The sequence below is a fragment of the Pongo abelii genome, chromosome 21 (assembly GCF_028885655.2).
Source record: "Pongo abelii isolate AG06213 chromosome 21, NHGRI_mPonAbe1-v2.0_pri, whole genome shotgun sequence".
Taxonomy (NCBI): Eukaryota; Metazoa; Chordata; class Mammalia; order Primates; family Hominidae; genus Pongo; species Pongo abelii.
In genome coordinates, this window is record NC_072006.2 from 68,211,076 (window position 1) to 68,229,939 (window position 18,864).

General features: G+C 50.7%; 1 protein-coding gene and 1 long non-coding RNA gene across 5 annotated transcripts in view; both read right to left on the reverse strand.

Moving 5' to 3' along the window:
• Positions 1-18,864, reverse strand: part of ZBTB46 (zinc finger and BTB domain containing 46) — a 90,699-nt gene that overhangs the window by 6,579 nt on the left and 65,256 nt on the right. For all 4 annotated transcript variants that reach the window (XM_054542371.2, XM_054542372.2, XM_024238777.3 and 1 more), the window contains exon 4: positions 2,163-2,338. In XM_054542371.2, the coding sequence (XP_054398346.1) occupies positions 2,163-2,338 (176 nt within the window). The remainder of the gene's footprint in view (positions 1-2,162; positions 2,339-18,864) is intronic.
• Positions 14,810-18,823, reverse strand: LOC129052265 (uncharacterized). Its single transcript, XR_008517236.1, has 2 exons — positions 18,310-18,823; positions 14,810-18,219 (listed from the first exon to the last, which is right to left on the reverse strand). It is a non-coding gene; the product is annotated as an uncharacterized LOC129052265 (long non-coding RNA).

Sequence of the window (18,864 nt, forward strand, 5' to 3'; positions counted from 1 at the left end):
GAGGCCAGGAGTTCGGGACTAGCCTCGGCAACACAGCGAAATCCCATCACCACAAAACGCAAAAATTAGCTGAGCATGGTGGTGCACATCTGTAGTCCCAGCTACTTGGGAGGCTGAGGTGGGAAGATGACTTGAGCCCGGGAGGTCAAAGTTGTAGTGAGCTGTGATCACGCCACTGCACTCCAGCCTGGGTAACACAGTGAAACCCTGTCTCAAAAAAAAAAAAAAAACAAAAAAACAAAAAAACAAACCCTAACCCTATCCAACGAGAAGGAACAGGCAGCCACAATGAACCTCAAACAGGATCAAAACGCTTATTGAGAGGTTAATACGGATTTGATAAAGAAAGATGGTGCAATCCATGTTGTTAAAACGTGTTAGCACCTATCAGTTTAAAAAACAAGATGCGATTTTCTCTGAATAGGAAACACGTCGGCATGGTGCAGCTACCCCGCCCCCCCGCCGCGGCTTTTTATAAGTGGTTTGTAAGATCAGCCCTGTGGCCTGCGTGAACCGAAGCACATCCTCAGCTACGGAAAACAAGGCTGGGGCCTCCGCGGCTTCGCGTGGATGTGGGTCTGCTTCTGGCCTTGCAGACCTGCCATCTCGTGGTCCAGGGTACCCTCCCAGGACTGTTCCTTCTCTACTGTCCTCCACCTTCCAAAGGCAAATGTGGGGGCATCAGGGACGGCCAGAGCCCAGCACTAAGCCCAGCCCCACATCCACTCCAGGACACATCCCAGGCGGCATCCGAGGGCCTGGAGTGCCCCTTCACCCACAGGCGGCCAGGCAGACACGGGCAGGCCAGGGCCCTGCACCCCTCTAGCTCTGCAGCTTGACCTCAGGGAGCTCCCACAGGGGTCGTTACCACAAATGGGTATCCACCACTGCGCTGGAAAAGCAGAAACCAACAGAACCTGACCCCTGGCGCTCGGCCCGCCCCGCAGTGTGTCTCCCCGTAAAGCCCCGCCCCTCGGTGGGTCTCCCGTAAAGCCCCGCCCCTCGGTGGGTCTCCCGTAAAGCCCCGCCCCTCGGTGGGTCTCCCGTAAAGCCCCGCCCCCCGGTGGGTCTCCCCGTAAAGCCCCGCCCCCCGGTGGGTCTCCCGTAAAGCCCCGCCCCTCGGTGGGTCTCCCGTAAAGCCCCGCCCCCCGGTGGGTCTCCCTGTAAAGCCCCGCCCCCCGGTGGGTCTCCCCGTAAAGCCCCGCCCCCCGGTGGGTCTCCCGTAAAGCCCCGCCCCTCGGTGGGTCTCCCGGTAAAGCCCCGCCCCTCGGTGGGTCTCCCGGTAAAGCCCCGCCCCCCGGTGGGTCTCCCCGTAAAGCCCCGCCCCCCGGTGGGTCTCCCAGTGGAGCTGGCTCCTGCAGGTCCGCTCCGGAACCTGCTGACTCTCCTGCGATTCCTAAACTGGCAGCGATGCTCCAGAGCCTCTTCCGCCCCGACAGCAGCCCCACCTCAGCCCGGAGCCCGGGGCCGCCTCCACTGCCTCTCCTCACACAGCTGCCCGCCACGAGCTCCCCCTGCACTCTGCGCCTCGGGGTGGGCGTCCCAGGACTCCCCGAACCCTTGGGGCAGCCCCGCTCTGGGCTGCCTGTGCCCCACCCGCCTCACTGGTTCATCTCACCCACTTGCGATGCCCTCGCCAGGCCTTTTTTGGCAAATCTGCCTCCCTGTTCCCAGACTGCCTTTTTCTATTATTTCCTCCCCAAGCAAATCCATCCACTCCACACCTGCTACCTGACAACGACCTGCCGGTGCTGAGCTCCAGGGTGGGCGCGGTGGGTGCAGACAGGTCGGCAGGCACAGGACAGGGTTCCCCCTCCCGAGGCAGGGCGGGGGCGGGTGGCGCAGAGGTGGCTGAGGGCTGGGGGCTCCAAGCAGAGCGAGCTGAGTTTGCCGAGGCCTGGCTGCCTTGGGGGCCAGCAGGTGAGCAGGGTGGGCCGAAGCCTCCGCAGGGGCCATGTGGCCCACACACACCCAGGAGGCCAGGGCGGAGCAGACAGGGGCCCTGTGCTAACCCGGGCGGCTCTCCCTGCCCTGCTGTCTTCCCCCCGTGCAGAGTGGACCCGGTGTGGGGTCCGGGGCGGTCTGCACCCTCATCAGGACCCGCCTGCCCAGACATCGTGGCCACACACAGCGCGCGGCACGCGGACCCTCCCCGCACTCACCAGCGTGTGCCGCTTCATGTGCTCGCGCCGCGTGAACTTCTTCCCGCAGATCTCGCAGGGGTAGGGCCGCTCTCCCGTGTGCGAGCGCATGTGGCGCTTGAGGATGCACTGGTGCATGGCCGAGAAGCTGCAGTACGGACACTTGAACTTCTTCCTGATCACCGTGAACTCATTCACTGAAAGAGAGGGACCCGCGAGGCGTCAGCAGGGCCTGGGATGTGCCACCCCGCAGCCCAGCAGCCAGGACGGGCTGTCTCCCACGGCCACCCACTGGGGGCTGGTCGGCACTGCGACAGGCCAGGCTCCCCCACCATCTGCATAAACTGTCCCACCCACTGTCTGGCAGGGGCGGTGCCAACAAGGCTGAGCCCCACGGAGCTCAGGAGCCCCAGCTCTCAGATCTTGCCATCCAGGCCAAGGGGCCATCCCTCCACTGAGGACAGACCAAGAGCCCCCAGGCCAAAGGCAGGAGGCAAGGGGTAAGAACGGCCAATGCTGACTACAGTGCCCAGTCCCTGCAGGACCCTCCTTCCAGCCCTCAGACCCCACTGAGCATCTGTGGGTAGCAGGCCCTGGGCGTGGTGTCCCATCAGACGCCTCCCTGGAGGCAGATAAGAAACAAACACTGTGGAGTAATACAGACCCAAAAGTGTGCAGGCGAAATGGGAGACGTGGGTGCGACTCAAGCCCTGGGCTCTTCTTGCTGGATGCGGGAGAAGCAGCCAGACTCATTTAATCAAGTTCTTTTCCCCCAACCCTGAGACCCAACATCACTCAGTGGCAGGAACTCCACACCACCATCTCCATGGTGCGTGCCCTGGGGCCAGGCTCAAAAACCTGGGGGACCCTCAGCACCCCCAATGCCGTTATGCTACTCAGACCCAGATACCAGCACGTCAGACCTGGGCATGGGCCACTGAGAGAGCCTGGAGCAGCCACGTCCGCAGGACCCTCCAGGAGACCCACCTGAAGCCTGGCGCATGCATGTGCCAAGGGCTCCGCACCCTGGGATTACGATGTACTCGGTGTGCAGGACATCTTCCTCTCCGCATACTGTGACCGCCTTTCAGTGCCGGGATTTTTAACCGCACAGCTTTTGGATGTTTGAACACATCATAATTTATTAAACAGGCACTACTGCTGAACACTTGTTTCTGTTTTCACCCTTGTGGACCCTTCAGTGAGGCTCCTACAGATGGGTCTTTGCAGCCCTCTGTCACCTCCTGAAGATAAATTCTGACAAGTGGGATAAGCACCTGCCCTCCTGACCGGCAGTCCCCACTTGCCGTGCAGGGAGGGTCTACTGAGGCGCTGGGGGCTCCAGTGGACAGGCACACCCCATGACAAGGATCTCCCAAAAGGCAGCTCTAACAGGATACTCAGCATCTGCCAGGAGCGCTCATTTTGTGAAACTGGAGCATGTCTGTGTGGCCAAGACACAGAAAACCCCAGAGGCCCCGCCTGGCACGGCAGCACCTCTGACCAGCTGGCTGTGTTCGGACGCATGTCCCCACTGCACATCCCCCGAGCGGCTCCTGAGGAGGAAATCCCAAGCTCTTCCTGGCCTGTCCTCTGTCAGCCACACCGTGCCCCTGGCTCTCCTCCGAAAGTCAGTAATAAGAGACTTCTCTTTACTGCCCCCGTCCCCCAGGCCACCCTTCTCACCCTGACAGCGCCTGGTTCTCACATTATCACACCAACAGAGCAAATGCTCCACATATTCTAGGCTGGAAAAGGAGAGCAAGGAAATGAGTTTTTCGATTAGCTTATTTAAAACAGTTTTTTTTCTTTTTTTAAACAAGATGAGGTCTCGCCATGTTGCCCAGGCTGGTCTTGAACTCCTGGGCTCAAGCGATCCTCCCACCTTGTCCTCCAAAAGTGATGGGATTACAGGTGTGAGCCACCGTGCCTGGCCCAAAACAACTTTTTGTTTTTTCTTTTGTTTTTTGTTTTTTGTTTTTTTTTTTTTAGACGGAGTCTCGCTCTGTCGCCCAGACTGCAGTGCAGTGGCTCAATCTCGGCTCACTGCAAGCTCCACCTCCTGGGTTCACATCATTCTCCTGCCCCAACCTTCCGAGTAGCTGGGACTACAGGCACCTGCCACCACACCCGGCTAGTTTTTTGTACTTTTAGTTGAGACGGGGTTTCACCGTGTTAGCCAGGATGGTCTCGATCTCCTGACCTCGTGATCCACCTGCCTCGGCCTCTCAAAGTGCTGGGATTACAGGCATGAGCCACCGCGCCTGGCCAAAACAACTCTTTTGAGAATATATTCATTCATGGTTTCTATTCTTCCTATATAAACATGAAAATTAAAATTTTGAATTATATATTTTAGCCATTTTTATTTAATTCAGACCTACATGTTAAATATTTATCTCTGTATAGAAACCCTGTATTTTTTTCCCTAGAAAAACGACTTAGAACGGACATGAGCAGGACTCAGCATTAATAACCCTGTGAGAATAAACGCCACGGGCCCAGGGCAGAGCTGCAGCTGCAGACAGTCCCCTTAAGACCTGCATGTTCTGAAGCTGCCTGCGATGCATTTCGGCTTTTTCTTAATGCTCGATTTTCCGGTCACTACTGTAACGCAGCACCACAAAGCGTGAGGCTCAGAACAACCCGGTCCACTCTTGTAGTTCTGGAGGTTGGAGATCAAGGCATCAGCGCGGCCTGGCTCTCTCCAGTGGCTCCGGGGAGGGTCCCTCCGGCCTCTTCAGCTCCTAGTAGCTCCAGCTGTCCCTTGGCTTGTGGCCACATCACTCCAGTCTCTGCCACCGTCTGTGTGGCCTCTTCTCTCTGTGTCTGTGTCTCTTCCTCTTCTCTTAGGACACCTGTGATTGGACTTAGGACCCATCTGGACAATGCAGGAGGACCTCATTTTGAGATCCTTCATCACATCTGCAAAGGGTCACACCTTTTTCCAAAGGGTCACATCCACAAGCTCTGAGGATCAGGACGGAGACCTCTGTTTTCAGGGGGTGTTCACTGCTCAACCCACTACATTTGACTGACAGTACTGTGATCACTGAGGGAATTTCACTGGCTGTCATTATTAAAATAATTTCTTACTGGAAACAACACCTTCCATGATTTATTTGTGATTTACAGTCTATATATCTTAGAAAAAATTAACATCACATAGTTTCATTCTCATAAACACTGGGATTAAATGGCCTTAAAGGCCATTTGGTAACAGTAATTAAATAAAAAAGCATAAAGATCATTACGCGGAAACAGGCACTCTCGCGATCTGTCCTAAAAACGGAACCCTTTGCCAGGAATCAGGTGTTCTCGCAAGGAAAAGGCCAACTTCCAAAAGAGTAACCAAGAAGCAATGCTATCAAAGCTGGCGTGGACCCCCTAAAATAGGACATTCAGTGACATCTGGCTGCAACTGTCCAGAATTGCACCTGTGAAAACACTGCAGTCATTCAAGCCAGACTGGAGGCCTCCCCTAAAGCTCAGGGAAGAGCAGAGGTCTCTGGCCTCTCTGCACCAAGCGAAGTCGGCTGCATGGACCCCTGCCCTCGGCCCTTCCTCTGTCCCCTCTGAGCGCACTTTCCACTGCAGGAGAATCGGACCTGTCCTAAATAGCCACTGTACCAGGGAACATTCCAGAACCTCTTCATGATAGTGTCAAAGTCTGCAAGAAACCAGCCGTGAACCAAACGGACTGGCAGTTGGCTTCAGGAAGGCAGACAGGGGACAAGGCATCTTCGGAGGGCTCAAGTTTGCTGCTTCCTGAGTCTTCATCACAAAACCATCTGGATATTGAATTGGTCTGGATATAATTTTCAAAAGACTGCACTTTGAGAGCATTTCAGAAGGGATCCAAACATCAACTGTACTTTGTTTTTTTGTTTACAAATGTATTAGGTTGTCACTTACTCTGTGTTAGAATGTGATGAAATTGTCATCTGTCCAGATTATTTTCAAAAACGTTTTAAGCCTTATGTAAAGTGCAAATACGTATACAGCTCAATGAACTCTATCTATGTACACCACACATCGCCACTCAAACAGGCATTGCATGTTCCCAGCACCCTCAAACGAGCCTTTGGCCCTCCCCTAGTTGTAACCCCCAGAAAGCACCCTCTGCCCTCAATCACCACACATTTTATTGCCCTAGGGCTTCGTATACGTGGGATCCTACCCTCATGTTGGGCTTTCTTCACTAGACGTGGCCCGCACTGCTGCCTGGAGGAGGATTTGGTTGTTTGTTGTGCGTAGTACTCCATGGCACCCCTAAGCCACGTGTCCATCCTGCAGAGTCCAGTTTGGGCCTATTGAACAGTGGAGATCTGATGGCTCTTACATGTGTCTTTTGGTGACTTAAGTTCTCATTATTTCCTGGCGGGGAAGGGGGGCTTCTGGACCACAGGGTGTTCACCTGCTTGGCTTCCACGGATATTGCCAATTTTCCAAAGATTTATGATTCCTCTCAAATTAATTTTTGTGCTTGGTCAGAATTAGGGGTCAAGATTCACTATTTTTGGGGAGGGGAACAGAGTCTCGCTCTGTCACCCAGGCTGGAGTGCAGTGGTACGATCTCAGCTCACTGCAACCTCCGCCTCTGGGTTCAAGTGATTCTCCTGCCTCAGCCTCTCGAGTAGCTGGGATTACAGGCACTCATCACTACACCAGGCTGATTTTTGTATTTTTAGTAGAGACGGGGTTTCGCCATGTTGGCCAGGCTGGTCTCGAACTCCTGACCTCAGGTGATTCACCCGCCTCGGCCTCCCAAAGTGCTGGGATTACAGGTGTGAGAGCCATCGCGCCCGGCCACGATTCACTTTTTTCCTCCATGTCAATGTCCAGTCACTCAGCACCACATATTGAAAAGACCATCCGTCCCACACTGAGTTGCAGGGCTGGCTTTCTAGTGCCTCACTGGCCGTGACGGCTTGTCTACCCTGCTGACTGCAGCACTATAAGCCTTGATATCTGCATCTATCAGTGCTCCAGCGTTCCCCTTCCTTTCCAAGATCACCTTAGCCATGTGTATGAACCCTGGCTTTTATTTCCAGGTTTCTGATGCCCTGACATCTGGGGTCTCGACGACCCTGCAGGAACTTCCCCTCCCAGTTCCTAGAGATAGCAATTGGATGCACCTTTGTGCACCTTTCATATGTGAACCAACCCGTCCAGAGCTCACACTCCCTCCACCCGCCCCGTCCAGAGCTCACACTCCCTCCACCCGCCCCGTCCAGAGCTCACACTCCCTCCACCCGCCCCGTCCAGAGCTCACACTCCCTCCACCTGCCCCGTCCAGAGCTCACACTCCCTCCACCTGCCCATACAGAGCTCACACTCCCTCCACCTGCCCGTACAGAGCTCACACTCCCTCCACCTGCCCATACAGAGCTCACACTCCCTCCACCTGCCCTGTCCAGAGCTCACACTCCTTCCACCTGCCCTGTCCAGAGCTCACACTCCCTCCTCCTGCTCCATTGGTTCTCACGCTACAGCCAGTATCCCCTCCCCTAATCACCCCTGGGCCATACAACTAGGCACAGCTCCTATGTCCAGAGCCTGCTGAAATTATTCAAATCACACAATCCTAAACCAGCTTACCCTGCCTTGCCCATTCCTCCCCACAGAAACCAAACAAGGCTCCGGCCTGCATTTCCCCTTCTCCCTCTGCCTCCTGACTGACCCTGGTGCTTCCCCATGTGTCTCTGCCTGGGCTGGTGGGCCTGCTATTCTGGAAATTGGTGAGTATAACAAACTTCTTCCCTTTATGAGTTATTTCTGTCTGTGTGTCCTACCACACCTAATTAACACAAATCCCCAGGTGCCCTTAGATCACTATCCTAGATCCTTTGCATCTCCAAATATATTTAGCAGTCAATTTACTCACACACACACATGCACACGCACACACACACACACCCCTCTGCTGGGATCTTAACAGGAATTGTGCTGACCCAATATATCAACTTAAGGAGAGTCACATCTTTTTTTTTTTTTTTTGAGACGGAGTCTTGCTCTGTCGCCCAGGCTGCAGTGCAGTGGCGCAATCTCGGCTCACTGCAAGCTCCACCTCCCAGGTTCATGTCATTCTCCTGCCTCAGCCTCCTGAGTAGCTGGGACTACAGGTGCCTGCCACTATGCCCAGCTAATTTTTTTGTATTTTTAGTAGAGACGGGGTTTCACCATGTTAGCCAGGATGGTCTCAATCTCCTGACCTCGTGATCCACCTGCCTCGGCCTCCCAAAGTGCTGGGATTACAGGCGTGAGCCACCGCGCCTGGAGGAGATTCACATCTTAACAATAGTGAGTATTCTTTTCCATGAACATAGTATATCCCTTCATTTATTAATATCTTCTTTAATTTCTCCCAGCAATATTTTACAGTTTTCTGTGTAGAGGTCTTTGCATATTTTTTGTTTAATTTATTCCTAGGCATTTGATGTCCTATAAAATGAAACTCTGTTATTTATAGAAATACAATTGACTTTTGTATATTGAGTTTCGTACATTGGCTCTATATCCAATATATCTGGTAAATTCTCCCGTTAAAAATCTAAGTTTCTAGATTCTTTTGAATGTTCTATATGCATAATCATGTCACCTACAAATAATGATGCTTTTACTTATTCCTTTCCATTCATTTCTTTTTCTTTTTTTTCTTTAGTAAAGACAGGGTCTTGCCATGTTGCCCAGGCTGGTCTTGAGCTCCTGGGCTCAAGTGACCCACCCACCTCAACCTCCCAAAGTGCTGAGATGACAGGCATGAGCCACAGTGCCTGGCCCCTTTCGTTTATCACCGTATTGCACGGCTTGGGACAAGAGGTGGGACTCGGGGAGGAGGGAGGCAAGGGAGGTTCCTGACATAAACATTAGGAAGGTAAGAGCTCTCAGGTGCAGCCGGGCACACACAACCCAGGCAGGATCTCCAGCCACCTCTGAATTAAGTGGTAATGATGGGTATCTGTGTATCATTCCCGTGCTCAGAGGCCAAGTCATCATGGTTTCACGATTAACCAGAAGGTTAACTTTTTTTTTGTAGATACTTTTTGTCAGATTTAGAACATTTCTTTATACTCCAATTTGCTGATTTTTATCACGAAGGCTACTGAATTTTATCAAAAGTGTTTTCTGCATTTATTGAGGTGATATAGTGGGTTTTCTCCTTTATTCGGCTAATGTGATGAATTATACATGTTGATTCCAAACACCCACTTAACCTTGAGTTCCTGGAATGAGCCTGCGGACCATGCAGCATGGTTCTTCCTCTGTCTCACTGGATTCAATTTGCTGGTATTTACTTTAACAGTTGTACATCTCTGCTGAGTGATAATTTCCTTTCTTGTAATGCCATGTCAGGCTCTGGAATCAAGACTATGCCAGCTTAGATAGGCTGGAGACTGTCCCTTTCTTCTAGTATTTGGAAGATATGTCTAACGTTGGCATCATTTTCTTCCGTTAAAATTGGAAAGAATTCACTAGTGAAGGCACTCACCCTGAAGCTTTCTCTGTGGGAAGGTTTTAAAGTTATTAATTCAATTTTCTCAGCAGATCATAAAACTATTGAGCTCTTTCTGTTTGCTCCAGTTTTGATAAATTCTGTTTTCCAGGAATTTTCCCATTTCCTCCAATTTGTCAAATATATTCGCATAAAGTTGTGTATAATAATCTTACCTATCCAATATCCGTTGATCACTTTTCACAGGAGTCATATCAGTTTTTTTTTTTTTTTTTTTTTTTGAGACAGAGTCTCACTCTGTCGCCCAGGCTGGAGTGAGTGGCACAATCTCAGCTCACTGCAAGCTCCACCTCCCGGGTTCATGCAATTCTCCTGCCTCAGCCTTCCGAGTAGCTGGGACTACAGGCGCCCACCACCACGCCCGGCTAAATTTTTGTATTTTTAGTAGAGACGAGGTTTCACTGTGCTAGCCAGGATGGTCTCAATCTCCTGACCTCGTGATCCACCCGCCTCGGCCTCCCCAAGTGCTGGGATTACAGGCGTGAGCCACCGCATCCGGCTTTTTTTTTTTTTTTTTTTTAAACAGAGTCTCGCTCTGTTGCCCAGGCTGGAGTGCAGTGGCGTGATCTTGGCTCACTACAAGCTCCGCCTCCTGGGTTCTCCTGCCTCAGCCTCCCAAGTAACTGGGATTACAGGCGCCTGTCACCACACCCGGCTAATTTTTTGTATTTTTAGTAGAGACGGGGTTTCACCATGTTAGCCAGGATGGTCTCGGATCTCCTGACCTCGTGATCCGCCCGCCTCAGCCTCCCAAAGTGCTGGGATTACAGGCGTGAGCCACTGCGCCCGGCCGAGTTATATCAGTTTTATTATCTTTTCAACACACTGGCTTTGGGCATTGTTCACTTTCGGTTTTGGGGTTTGCCCAGGCTGGAATGCAGTGGTGCAATCATAGCTCACTGTAACCTTAAACTCCTTGGCCTCAAGCGAGCCTTCCAACTTAACCTCCTAAAGTGCTGGGATTACAGGTGTGCACCACCATGCCAGCTGCACTGTTCATTTTTGTATGCCTGCTTTCTACTTCATTGATAGCTCTTTTTTCTTTTTTTTTTTTTCAGATGGAGTCTCGCTGTGTCATCCAAGCTGGTGTGTGGTGCCATGATCTCGGCTCGCTGCAACCTCCGCCTCCCAGGTTCAAGCAATTCTCCTGCCTTAGCCTCCCAAGTAGCTAGGATTACAGGCACCCACCACCATACCCGGCTAATTTTTGTACTTTTAATAGAGAAAGGGTTTCACCATGTTGGCCAGGCTGGTCTCAAACTCCTGACCTCAAGTGATTCACCCACTTCAGCCTCCCAAAGTGCTGGGATTACAGGCATGAGCCACCACACTCACCCTGATATCTATTCTTTATTTCCTTTCTGTTACTTTCTTTGGGCTTAATTTGCTATGCTTTTTCTTCTTGACAAAGAAATTTAGAACCTTTCTTCTGTCCTAATATGGAACTAGAGCTGTACGTTTCCCTTAAATATTGCTTTAAGATGTGGCCTAAAAGTTTTGATAGGGCATTTTTTCATTATCATTCAGTTAAAAATATTTTGGCCAGGCACGGTGGCTCACACCTGTAATCCCAGCACTTTGGGAGGCCGAGGCACGTGGATCACAAGGTCAGGAGTTCGAGACCAGCCTGGCCAATATGGTGAAACTCTGTCTCTACTAAAAATATAAAAAGTAGCCAGGCGTGGTGGCTGTAGTCCCAGCTACTCAGGAGGCTGCAGCAGGAGAATCACTTGAACCTGGGAGGCAGAGATTGCAGTGAGCAGAGATCGCACCACTGCACTCCAGCCTGGGTGACAGAGCGAGACTCTGTCTCAAGAAAAAAAAAAAAGTTGATCATTTCTATAGTGACTTATGCTTTGACTTGAGGGTTGTATAAACTATTTGATTTGCAAGCATTTGGGGATATTCTAGTATCTTCTTGTTACTGATTTCTAATTCCAGTTTGCTAAGGTCAGAAAATATACTCTCTCTGATTTCAATCCTTTGATATTTGTTGAACCTGAATTATGGCCCTGGTTGGTCTATTTTGGTAAATGTTTCCTGTCCATTTGGAATATCCTGCACTTGTTTGGTGTAACGTTCAAACTGGGCTAATTGTGCTGTTACAGCCAGTATCTCTATGAACACAGATGCAAGACTCAAACCAAACATTAGCAAACTGAATCCAATAATACAGAAACAGAATAGCAGCTTGTGACTAGATGTGTTTATTTCCAGGAATTCAAGGTGAATTTAACATTTGAAAACTGTGTTCAAATCTCTATCCTTATTGAGATTTTGTTTTTTGTTCTATCAATTACTGAGAGAAGTGTTTTAAAACCCCCAATTGTAATTGTGAAGTTATCTCTTTTTTTAGTTCTGCCAGCTTTTACTTCATGTATTTTAAAACTGAGCTGTTGCCGGGCACAGTGGTTCACGCCTGTAATCCCAGCACTTTGGGAGGCCGAGGCAGGTGGATCACGAGGTCAGGAGATCGAGACCATCTTGGCCAACGTGGTGAAATCCTGTCTCTACTAAAAATACACAAAAAATGAGCCAGGGTGGTGGCACGCGCCTGAATTCCCAGCTACTTGGGGGGCTGAGGCAGGATAATTGCTTGAACCTGGGAGACAGAGGTTGCAGTGAGAGGAGAGTGTGCCACAGAGTGAGGCTCCTCTCAAAAAAAAAAAAAACCACCTGAGCTGTTAGGAGCAATACGCATTTAGGATTGTTACACTTACTACTGAATTGACTAATTATCATTATGCCAGTCCCTCTTGAGTAATACTTCTCAAAGTTTACTTTGATATTAAGATTGCTATACTGACTTTCTTTTCGGTTAGTGTTTGCTTGATTCATCTTTTTATTTTCTTTTGTTTCTTTTGTAGAGATAGGGTGTTGCTCCATTACCCAGGCTGGAGTACAGTGGCACAATCATAGTACACGGTAACCTCAAACTTTTGGGCTCAAGTCATCTCCTGCCTCAGCCTCCCAAGTAGCTTGAATCACTGGTGTGCACCACCAAACCCAGCTAATTATTTAATTCTTTTAGAGATGGGGTCTTGTTAAGTTGCCCAGGCAGGTCTCAAACTCTTGGCCCCAAGTGATCCTCTAACCTCAGCCTCCCAAAGTGCTGGGATTACAGGTGTGAGCCACTGTACCCAGCCAACAAATAGTTTTTAAAAACAGGCTATGTGTTTTGTTCATTTTTAATAATGTAATTATTGATGTGGCTGGTGTAAGGCTATCATCTTGTTTTTTATTTGTCCTTTATGCTTTTTGTTCTTATTCCTCCTTTCTTGCCTTCTTTCAAATTGATCACGTATTGTATCGGGACATTCTTGCACTGCTATAAAGAAATACCTGAAACTGGTTAATTTATGAGAAAAGAGGTTTGATTGGCTCACGGTTCTGCAGGCTCTACAGGAAGCACGGCCGCATCAGCTTCTGGGGAGACCTTAGGAAGCTTCCAATCACGGCAGAAGTCGAAGACGGAGCAAGCGTTTCACACGGCAGGAGCAGGAGCAAGATGGAGGGTCATGGGGGAGGTGCCACATGCTTTTAATCGACCAGATCTTGTGGACCTCACTATCATGAGGACAGCACTAAGGGGAGGGAGCTAAATCATTCATGGAAGGTCCCACCAGGCACCACGTCCAGCATTGCGGATCACAGTTCAACATGAGATTTGGGTGGGGACACAGATCCAAACTGTATCAAGTATTACTCCATTTCTTCTCCTCATTGAGACTTTGAATCACACTACTTTTTTTTACTATTTTTAGTCATCACTCCTGTGACTGTAAAGAATCAGAACCACATGACAGTTAACTCTCATCCACCCTACATGCTAATAGTGTCATATGTTTTGCTTCTATTTAGGTTTAAAAATCCCCCAAATTATAATTGTTGCTTTAAACAATCAAGATTATTTTCTATTACTCACACAGTTGCCTTATCTGGTGCTTTCTTTTTTTAAAAATAAGAGACAGCCTTGCTCTGTCATCCAGGCTGGAGTGCAGCAGTGCAACCATGGCTCACAGCAGCCTCGACCTCCTGGGCTCAAGTGATCCTCCCACCTCAGCCTCCCAAGTGGCTGGAACTACAGGCATGAGCCATTGCACCCAGCTAATTAAAAAAAAAAAAATTATAGGCCAAGCACGCTGGCTCATGCCTGTAATCCCAGCACTTTGTGAGGCCGAGGTGGTTGGATCACTTGAGGCCAGGGGTTCCAGACCAGCCTGGGCAACATGGCAAAACCTTGTCTCTACTAAAAATAAAAAAAAATTAGCCGGATGTGGTGGCATGCGCCTGTAATCCCAGCTTCTCTGGAGGCTGAGGCACAAGAATCACTTGAACCCAGGAGGCAGAGGTTGCAGTGAGCTGAGATCACACCACTGCACTCTAGCCTGGGTGACAGAGTGAGATCCTGTCTCAATCAATCAATCAATAAAATAAAAAGTAATTTTTTTTGTAGAGATGAGATCTTGTTACGTTGTCTCACACTCCTGGCCTCAAACAATCTTCCCACCTCGTCCTCCCACAGTGCTGGGATCACAGGTGTGGCTCCTGCGCCCAGACCCTTTCTGGTGCTTTTTACTCCTTTCTTCATTCTGCGCTCCCATCTGGGATACTTTTTCTTTCACCTGAAGGGCTTTTAGTACTTTTTGTCATTTGGCAATGAATTTTCCTGGTTTTGTTTGTATGACAATATGCTTTATATACCCTTAAATTGTGACGAAGCCCAGGCGCGGTGGCTCACGCCTGTAATCCCAGCATTTTGGGAGGCCGAGGCCAGCAGATCACGAGGTCCAGAGATCAAGACCAGCCTGGCCAACATGGTGAAACCGTCTCTACAAAATATACAAAAAATCAGCCAGGCATGGTGGCTCACGCCTGTAATCCCAGCTACTGGGGAGGCTGAGGCAGGAGAATCACTTGAACTCAGGAGGCGGAGGTTGCAGTGAGCAGAGATCACGCCATTGCACTCCAGCCTGGGTGACTGAGCGAGACTCTGTCTCGAAAAAAAAAAAATCGTGATTAATATTTTTGTTGGGTATAGAGTTCCAGGTTGGCATCCTTTTTCCTTCCAGTACTTCAAAGACGTCATTCATTGTCTTCTAGCTTCTGTAGTTTCTGGGAAAGTCAGCCATCAGTGTTGTTCTTCTGAATGTTAACCATTTTTTCTCTGGCTGTTTTTTTTTTTTTTTTTTGAGACAGAGTTTTGCTCTTGTTGCCCAGGCTGGAGTGCAATGGCTCGATCTCAGCTCACTGCATCCTCCACCTCCCAGGTTCAAACAATTCTCCTGCCTCAGCCTCCCGAGCAGCTGGGATTACAGGCGTGTGCCACCACACCCGGCTAATTTTGTATTTTTAGTAGAGATGGGGTTTCTCCATGTTGAGGCTGGTCTCGAACTCCTGACCTCAGGTGATCCGTCCGCCTCGGCCTCCCATAGTGCTGGGATTACAGGTGTGAGCCACCGCACCTGGCCCTCTGGCTGCTTTTAAGATTTTTTTTTTGTTTTTCTTTTGAGACGGAGTCTTGCTCTCTCACCCAGGCTGGAGTGCAATGGTGCGGTCTCGGCTCACTGCAACCTCCACCTCCCAGGTTCAAGTGATTCTTGTGTGTATGTGCATGTATGTGTGTGTGCGCATGTGTGCATGTTTGTGCGCGTGCGTGTGTGTGTGCATATGTGTATGCACATGTGTATGTCTGTGTGTGTGTGTGTATGTGCGTGCGTGTGTGTGTGTGTGGCTCAGAGGCTTGGGGTGGGGGGCAGTTGTATGCAGAGGCTGGGGTCCTCCTCTTTGTTTCTTGCGTCTCGGGATTTTGCCCCTCACGTCCCGGCTCCTCTGGCTGCCCCAAAGGACAATCTCTGTATCTGTACACTGCCGTCCGCTCAGGCTCCACTTCCTGCTCCAGGGTTTGGGAAATATGCCAGCAACACCACTGGGGTGAAGGGCAGCTCATCTGTGTTCTCTCTTCTCTCAAGGATCACAGCCTTGTCCCACCTGCACTGGCCCCCTTCCCGGGTAGGTTATGTGTGGGCGTTTCTTTTCTTTTTTGAGACAGGGTCTCACTCTGTGGCGCAGCTGGAATGCAGTGGTGTAATCATGGCTCACTGCAGCTTCGACCTCCTGTGCCCAAGCGATCCTCCCTCCTCAGCCTGCCAAGTACCTGGCACCACACATGTACAGCACCACGCTCAGCTAATTTTAAACTTTTTTTTGAAGAGACAAGTCTCCCTATGTTGCCCAGGCTGGTCTTGAACTCTTAGGCTTAAGCAATCCTCCCGCCACAACCTTCCAAAGTACTGGGATTCCAGGCATGAGCCATTGCGCCCAGCCTGAAAACTTCATATGCTGAATGAATGTCTGTGTAGTTTCAGGGGAAAGAATGTTAGAAGTAGGGATAAAGTCATACTGCTATCTATTCTAAAAATGTTCTTTGAGCCTTTATCATTTTACTATCTGCCACAAACATATTTTTTTAGGATCTATGGCACATGTCTACAATTTTTAAATTGTTTTCAAAAAGTTAACCAAACTCTTTCAGCAAAATGGTGCGGAGAGAATCTCCACGACCACGCCTCCTTATCAACCCCCAAGACAACTCTCTCCCCGCTGGGCCCACCTGCTGCCCACCCTGGAGAGCAAAAGGCAAAGTCGTCGTGCGGCCTCTGATGTACCTGCTTCAACAGCACCAGGGTGTGCCCTGCCCATGAACGCAGAGCCCAGGCGTGGACCAATCTCACAGTCAGATGCCACAAGTTTCTTCTGTCACGGTGCCCAGGTTGAGACATATCATCTCAGGTCCAACAGCTGAGAGATCCCTTTTTTTTTTTTTTTTTTTTTTTTTTTTTTGAGACGGAGTTTCACTCTTGTTGCCCAGGCTGGAGTGCAATGGCATGATCTCTGCTCACTGCAACCTCTGCCTCCCGGGTTCAAGAGATTCTCCTGCCTCAGCCTCTCAAATAGCTGGGATTACAGGCGCCCGCCACCATGCCCAGCTAATTTTTCTATTTTTAGTAGAGATAGGATTTTGCCATGTTGGCCAGGCTGGTCTAAAACTCCTGACCTCAGGTGATCCGCCCACCTCGGCCTCCCAAAGTGCTGGGATTACAGGTGTAAGCCACCGCACCTGGCCAAGAGATCCCATTTTGACCAATAAAAAAAGAAAAGCTTCATTTTCTCTACAACTGATATTAAAACTCCAACAGGCATTCGCATAACGAGGCGTCTGGCAGCTCGGAAGGCGCGGCCTGTGTGGACTGCTCTCCCGACCCTCACAAACGCCAGCAGAGCGCGGTCACCTTTGGTAAAATGCCCCAAACCTCGCTAGAAATCCCACTTTTCTCCGTCTTCAGAAACTCATCTCAGGAACATAAAGATTTGAGGAACTAGGGGAGGCTCCAGCAGATGGTTCTGGCTGCAGCGAAGATGGGGACCGTCCGGAAAGGGGATGGGCTGTTGGGCAGATGGTGGGACGCATCTCTGACCTGGGAGTGGGCTCCCCCGACACGCCACCTTCCCTGCCAGATGGCGCTTCTGGGTATTCCAGAATCTGGAATGGGGGATACCTGTCTCCCTCCTGAACCCACCTGCTGCTCTGGGTCCCTGGAGCCCACCAAGTCCACAACCATCTGCTCTGAATAGAAAGCTGACATTGAACCTAATACGTCTGATGAGGACGGGCAAGGGCACCGCGGGGCGCTCTTTCTGAAAAGCAGCACATTCCCGTAATTCCACGCCAACACGTGGAGCGGCGCGCACATGTCAGGCACACACCGCCAAGGATGCCATGGCAGGCTTTGTCTTTCGATCTTCCTAGAAGTTGCTGGGTCGGAGCTACGTGGCTCCACTTCCCACGGATGGGGACATGTTTTCCTGCCCCTGAAAGCCCCTGTCCCCACACGTTGGCAATCCCGCAGGATCTCGGTCATCTGAACCCCGTCAGGCAGAAGCTGGAGGTCCACCTGCCCCACCTGCCCACCGGCTGGGCATGGAGATGCCTTCACCTGGCAACAGCCAGCAGAGGACTCGAGAAATGACCACAGAAAGGCACACACCGGCTCCCAGTCACAGCTCTCCGCAGACATCCCCTCCCCGACGCAGCTGTGCAGTCACCCAGTTCCCCTCTTGCTCCTACACACTTGAGAGTTCTCGCGCCTGGGAAGCTGCACCCAGCTGGCCACTGGGACCCGGACGCCGAAGCTCTGGCTGCAGCATCGAGGTAAAAGCAAACGCTGGCTCCAGCACACAGACCAGAGGCACCCACAGTTCTGTCCCAAACCACTTCCAGCAGGGGAGGTGACTTTGCTGCTGTCACTTGCTTCACAGGGCTCCTTAGCTGGCCTCAGGGTAAAGCTGTCAGCACCCAAGGAGCTCCAGGTGAGGCCAAGCCATCCTGACACTGGCGGCCCCCAGGGCTGGGCAAGTCCATCCAGGGCTGGGCTGGAAGAAGACTCCTCAGGCATCCTGGACAGGCCACAGACCCTGCAGAAACCCACCCTCATGCCAGCGGAAGCCAACTCTGGAAGAGGACTGCTCCACCCAGTTCTCCACGCTATGAGAGGTGTCGATCTAGAATCAGAGACAGACAAGTTATAGACAGTCAGGATGGGATAAAAGCAGCAAGACTTCTAGGGTGGACGCTCTGCTGCCCTCACTCACCTGGGACGTTGTCCAATCGCTACTAAGACAGCCTGTCAACAGCCATCTGGAAAGGAAGACTGTAATTAATTCTCAATGAAGAGACACTCAGAAATACATGCATTAACAAAACATTAACACTTGCCACCAAAACTATCCTGTGAGAAATGACTCGTGTGGGAATAGCAATTAATTTCAAAATCCAAAATGTGTGGTTAAGGCTGGGTGCCGAGGCTCATCCCAGCACTGTGGGAGGCCGAGGAGGCTCATGCCTGTGATCCCAGCACTTTGGGAGGCCGAGGCAGGATCACCTGAGGTCAGGAGTTCGAGACCAGCCTGGCCAACATGGTGAAACCTCATCTCTACTAAAAACACAAAAATTAGCCAGGAGTGGTGGTGTGCCCAACGGGATACCCTATCCTGTAATCCCAGCTGCTTGGGAGGCTGAGGCAGGAGAATCGCTTGAACCCCGAAGGTGGAGGTTGCAGTGAGCTAAGATCACACCACTGCACTCCAGCCTGGGCGACAAAGCCAGACTCTGTCTCAAAAAAAAAAAAAAAAAAAAAAAAGTGGTTG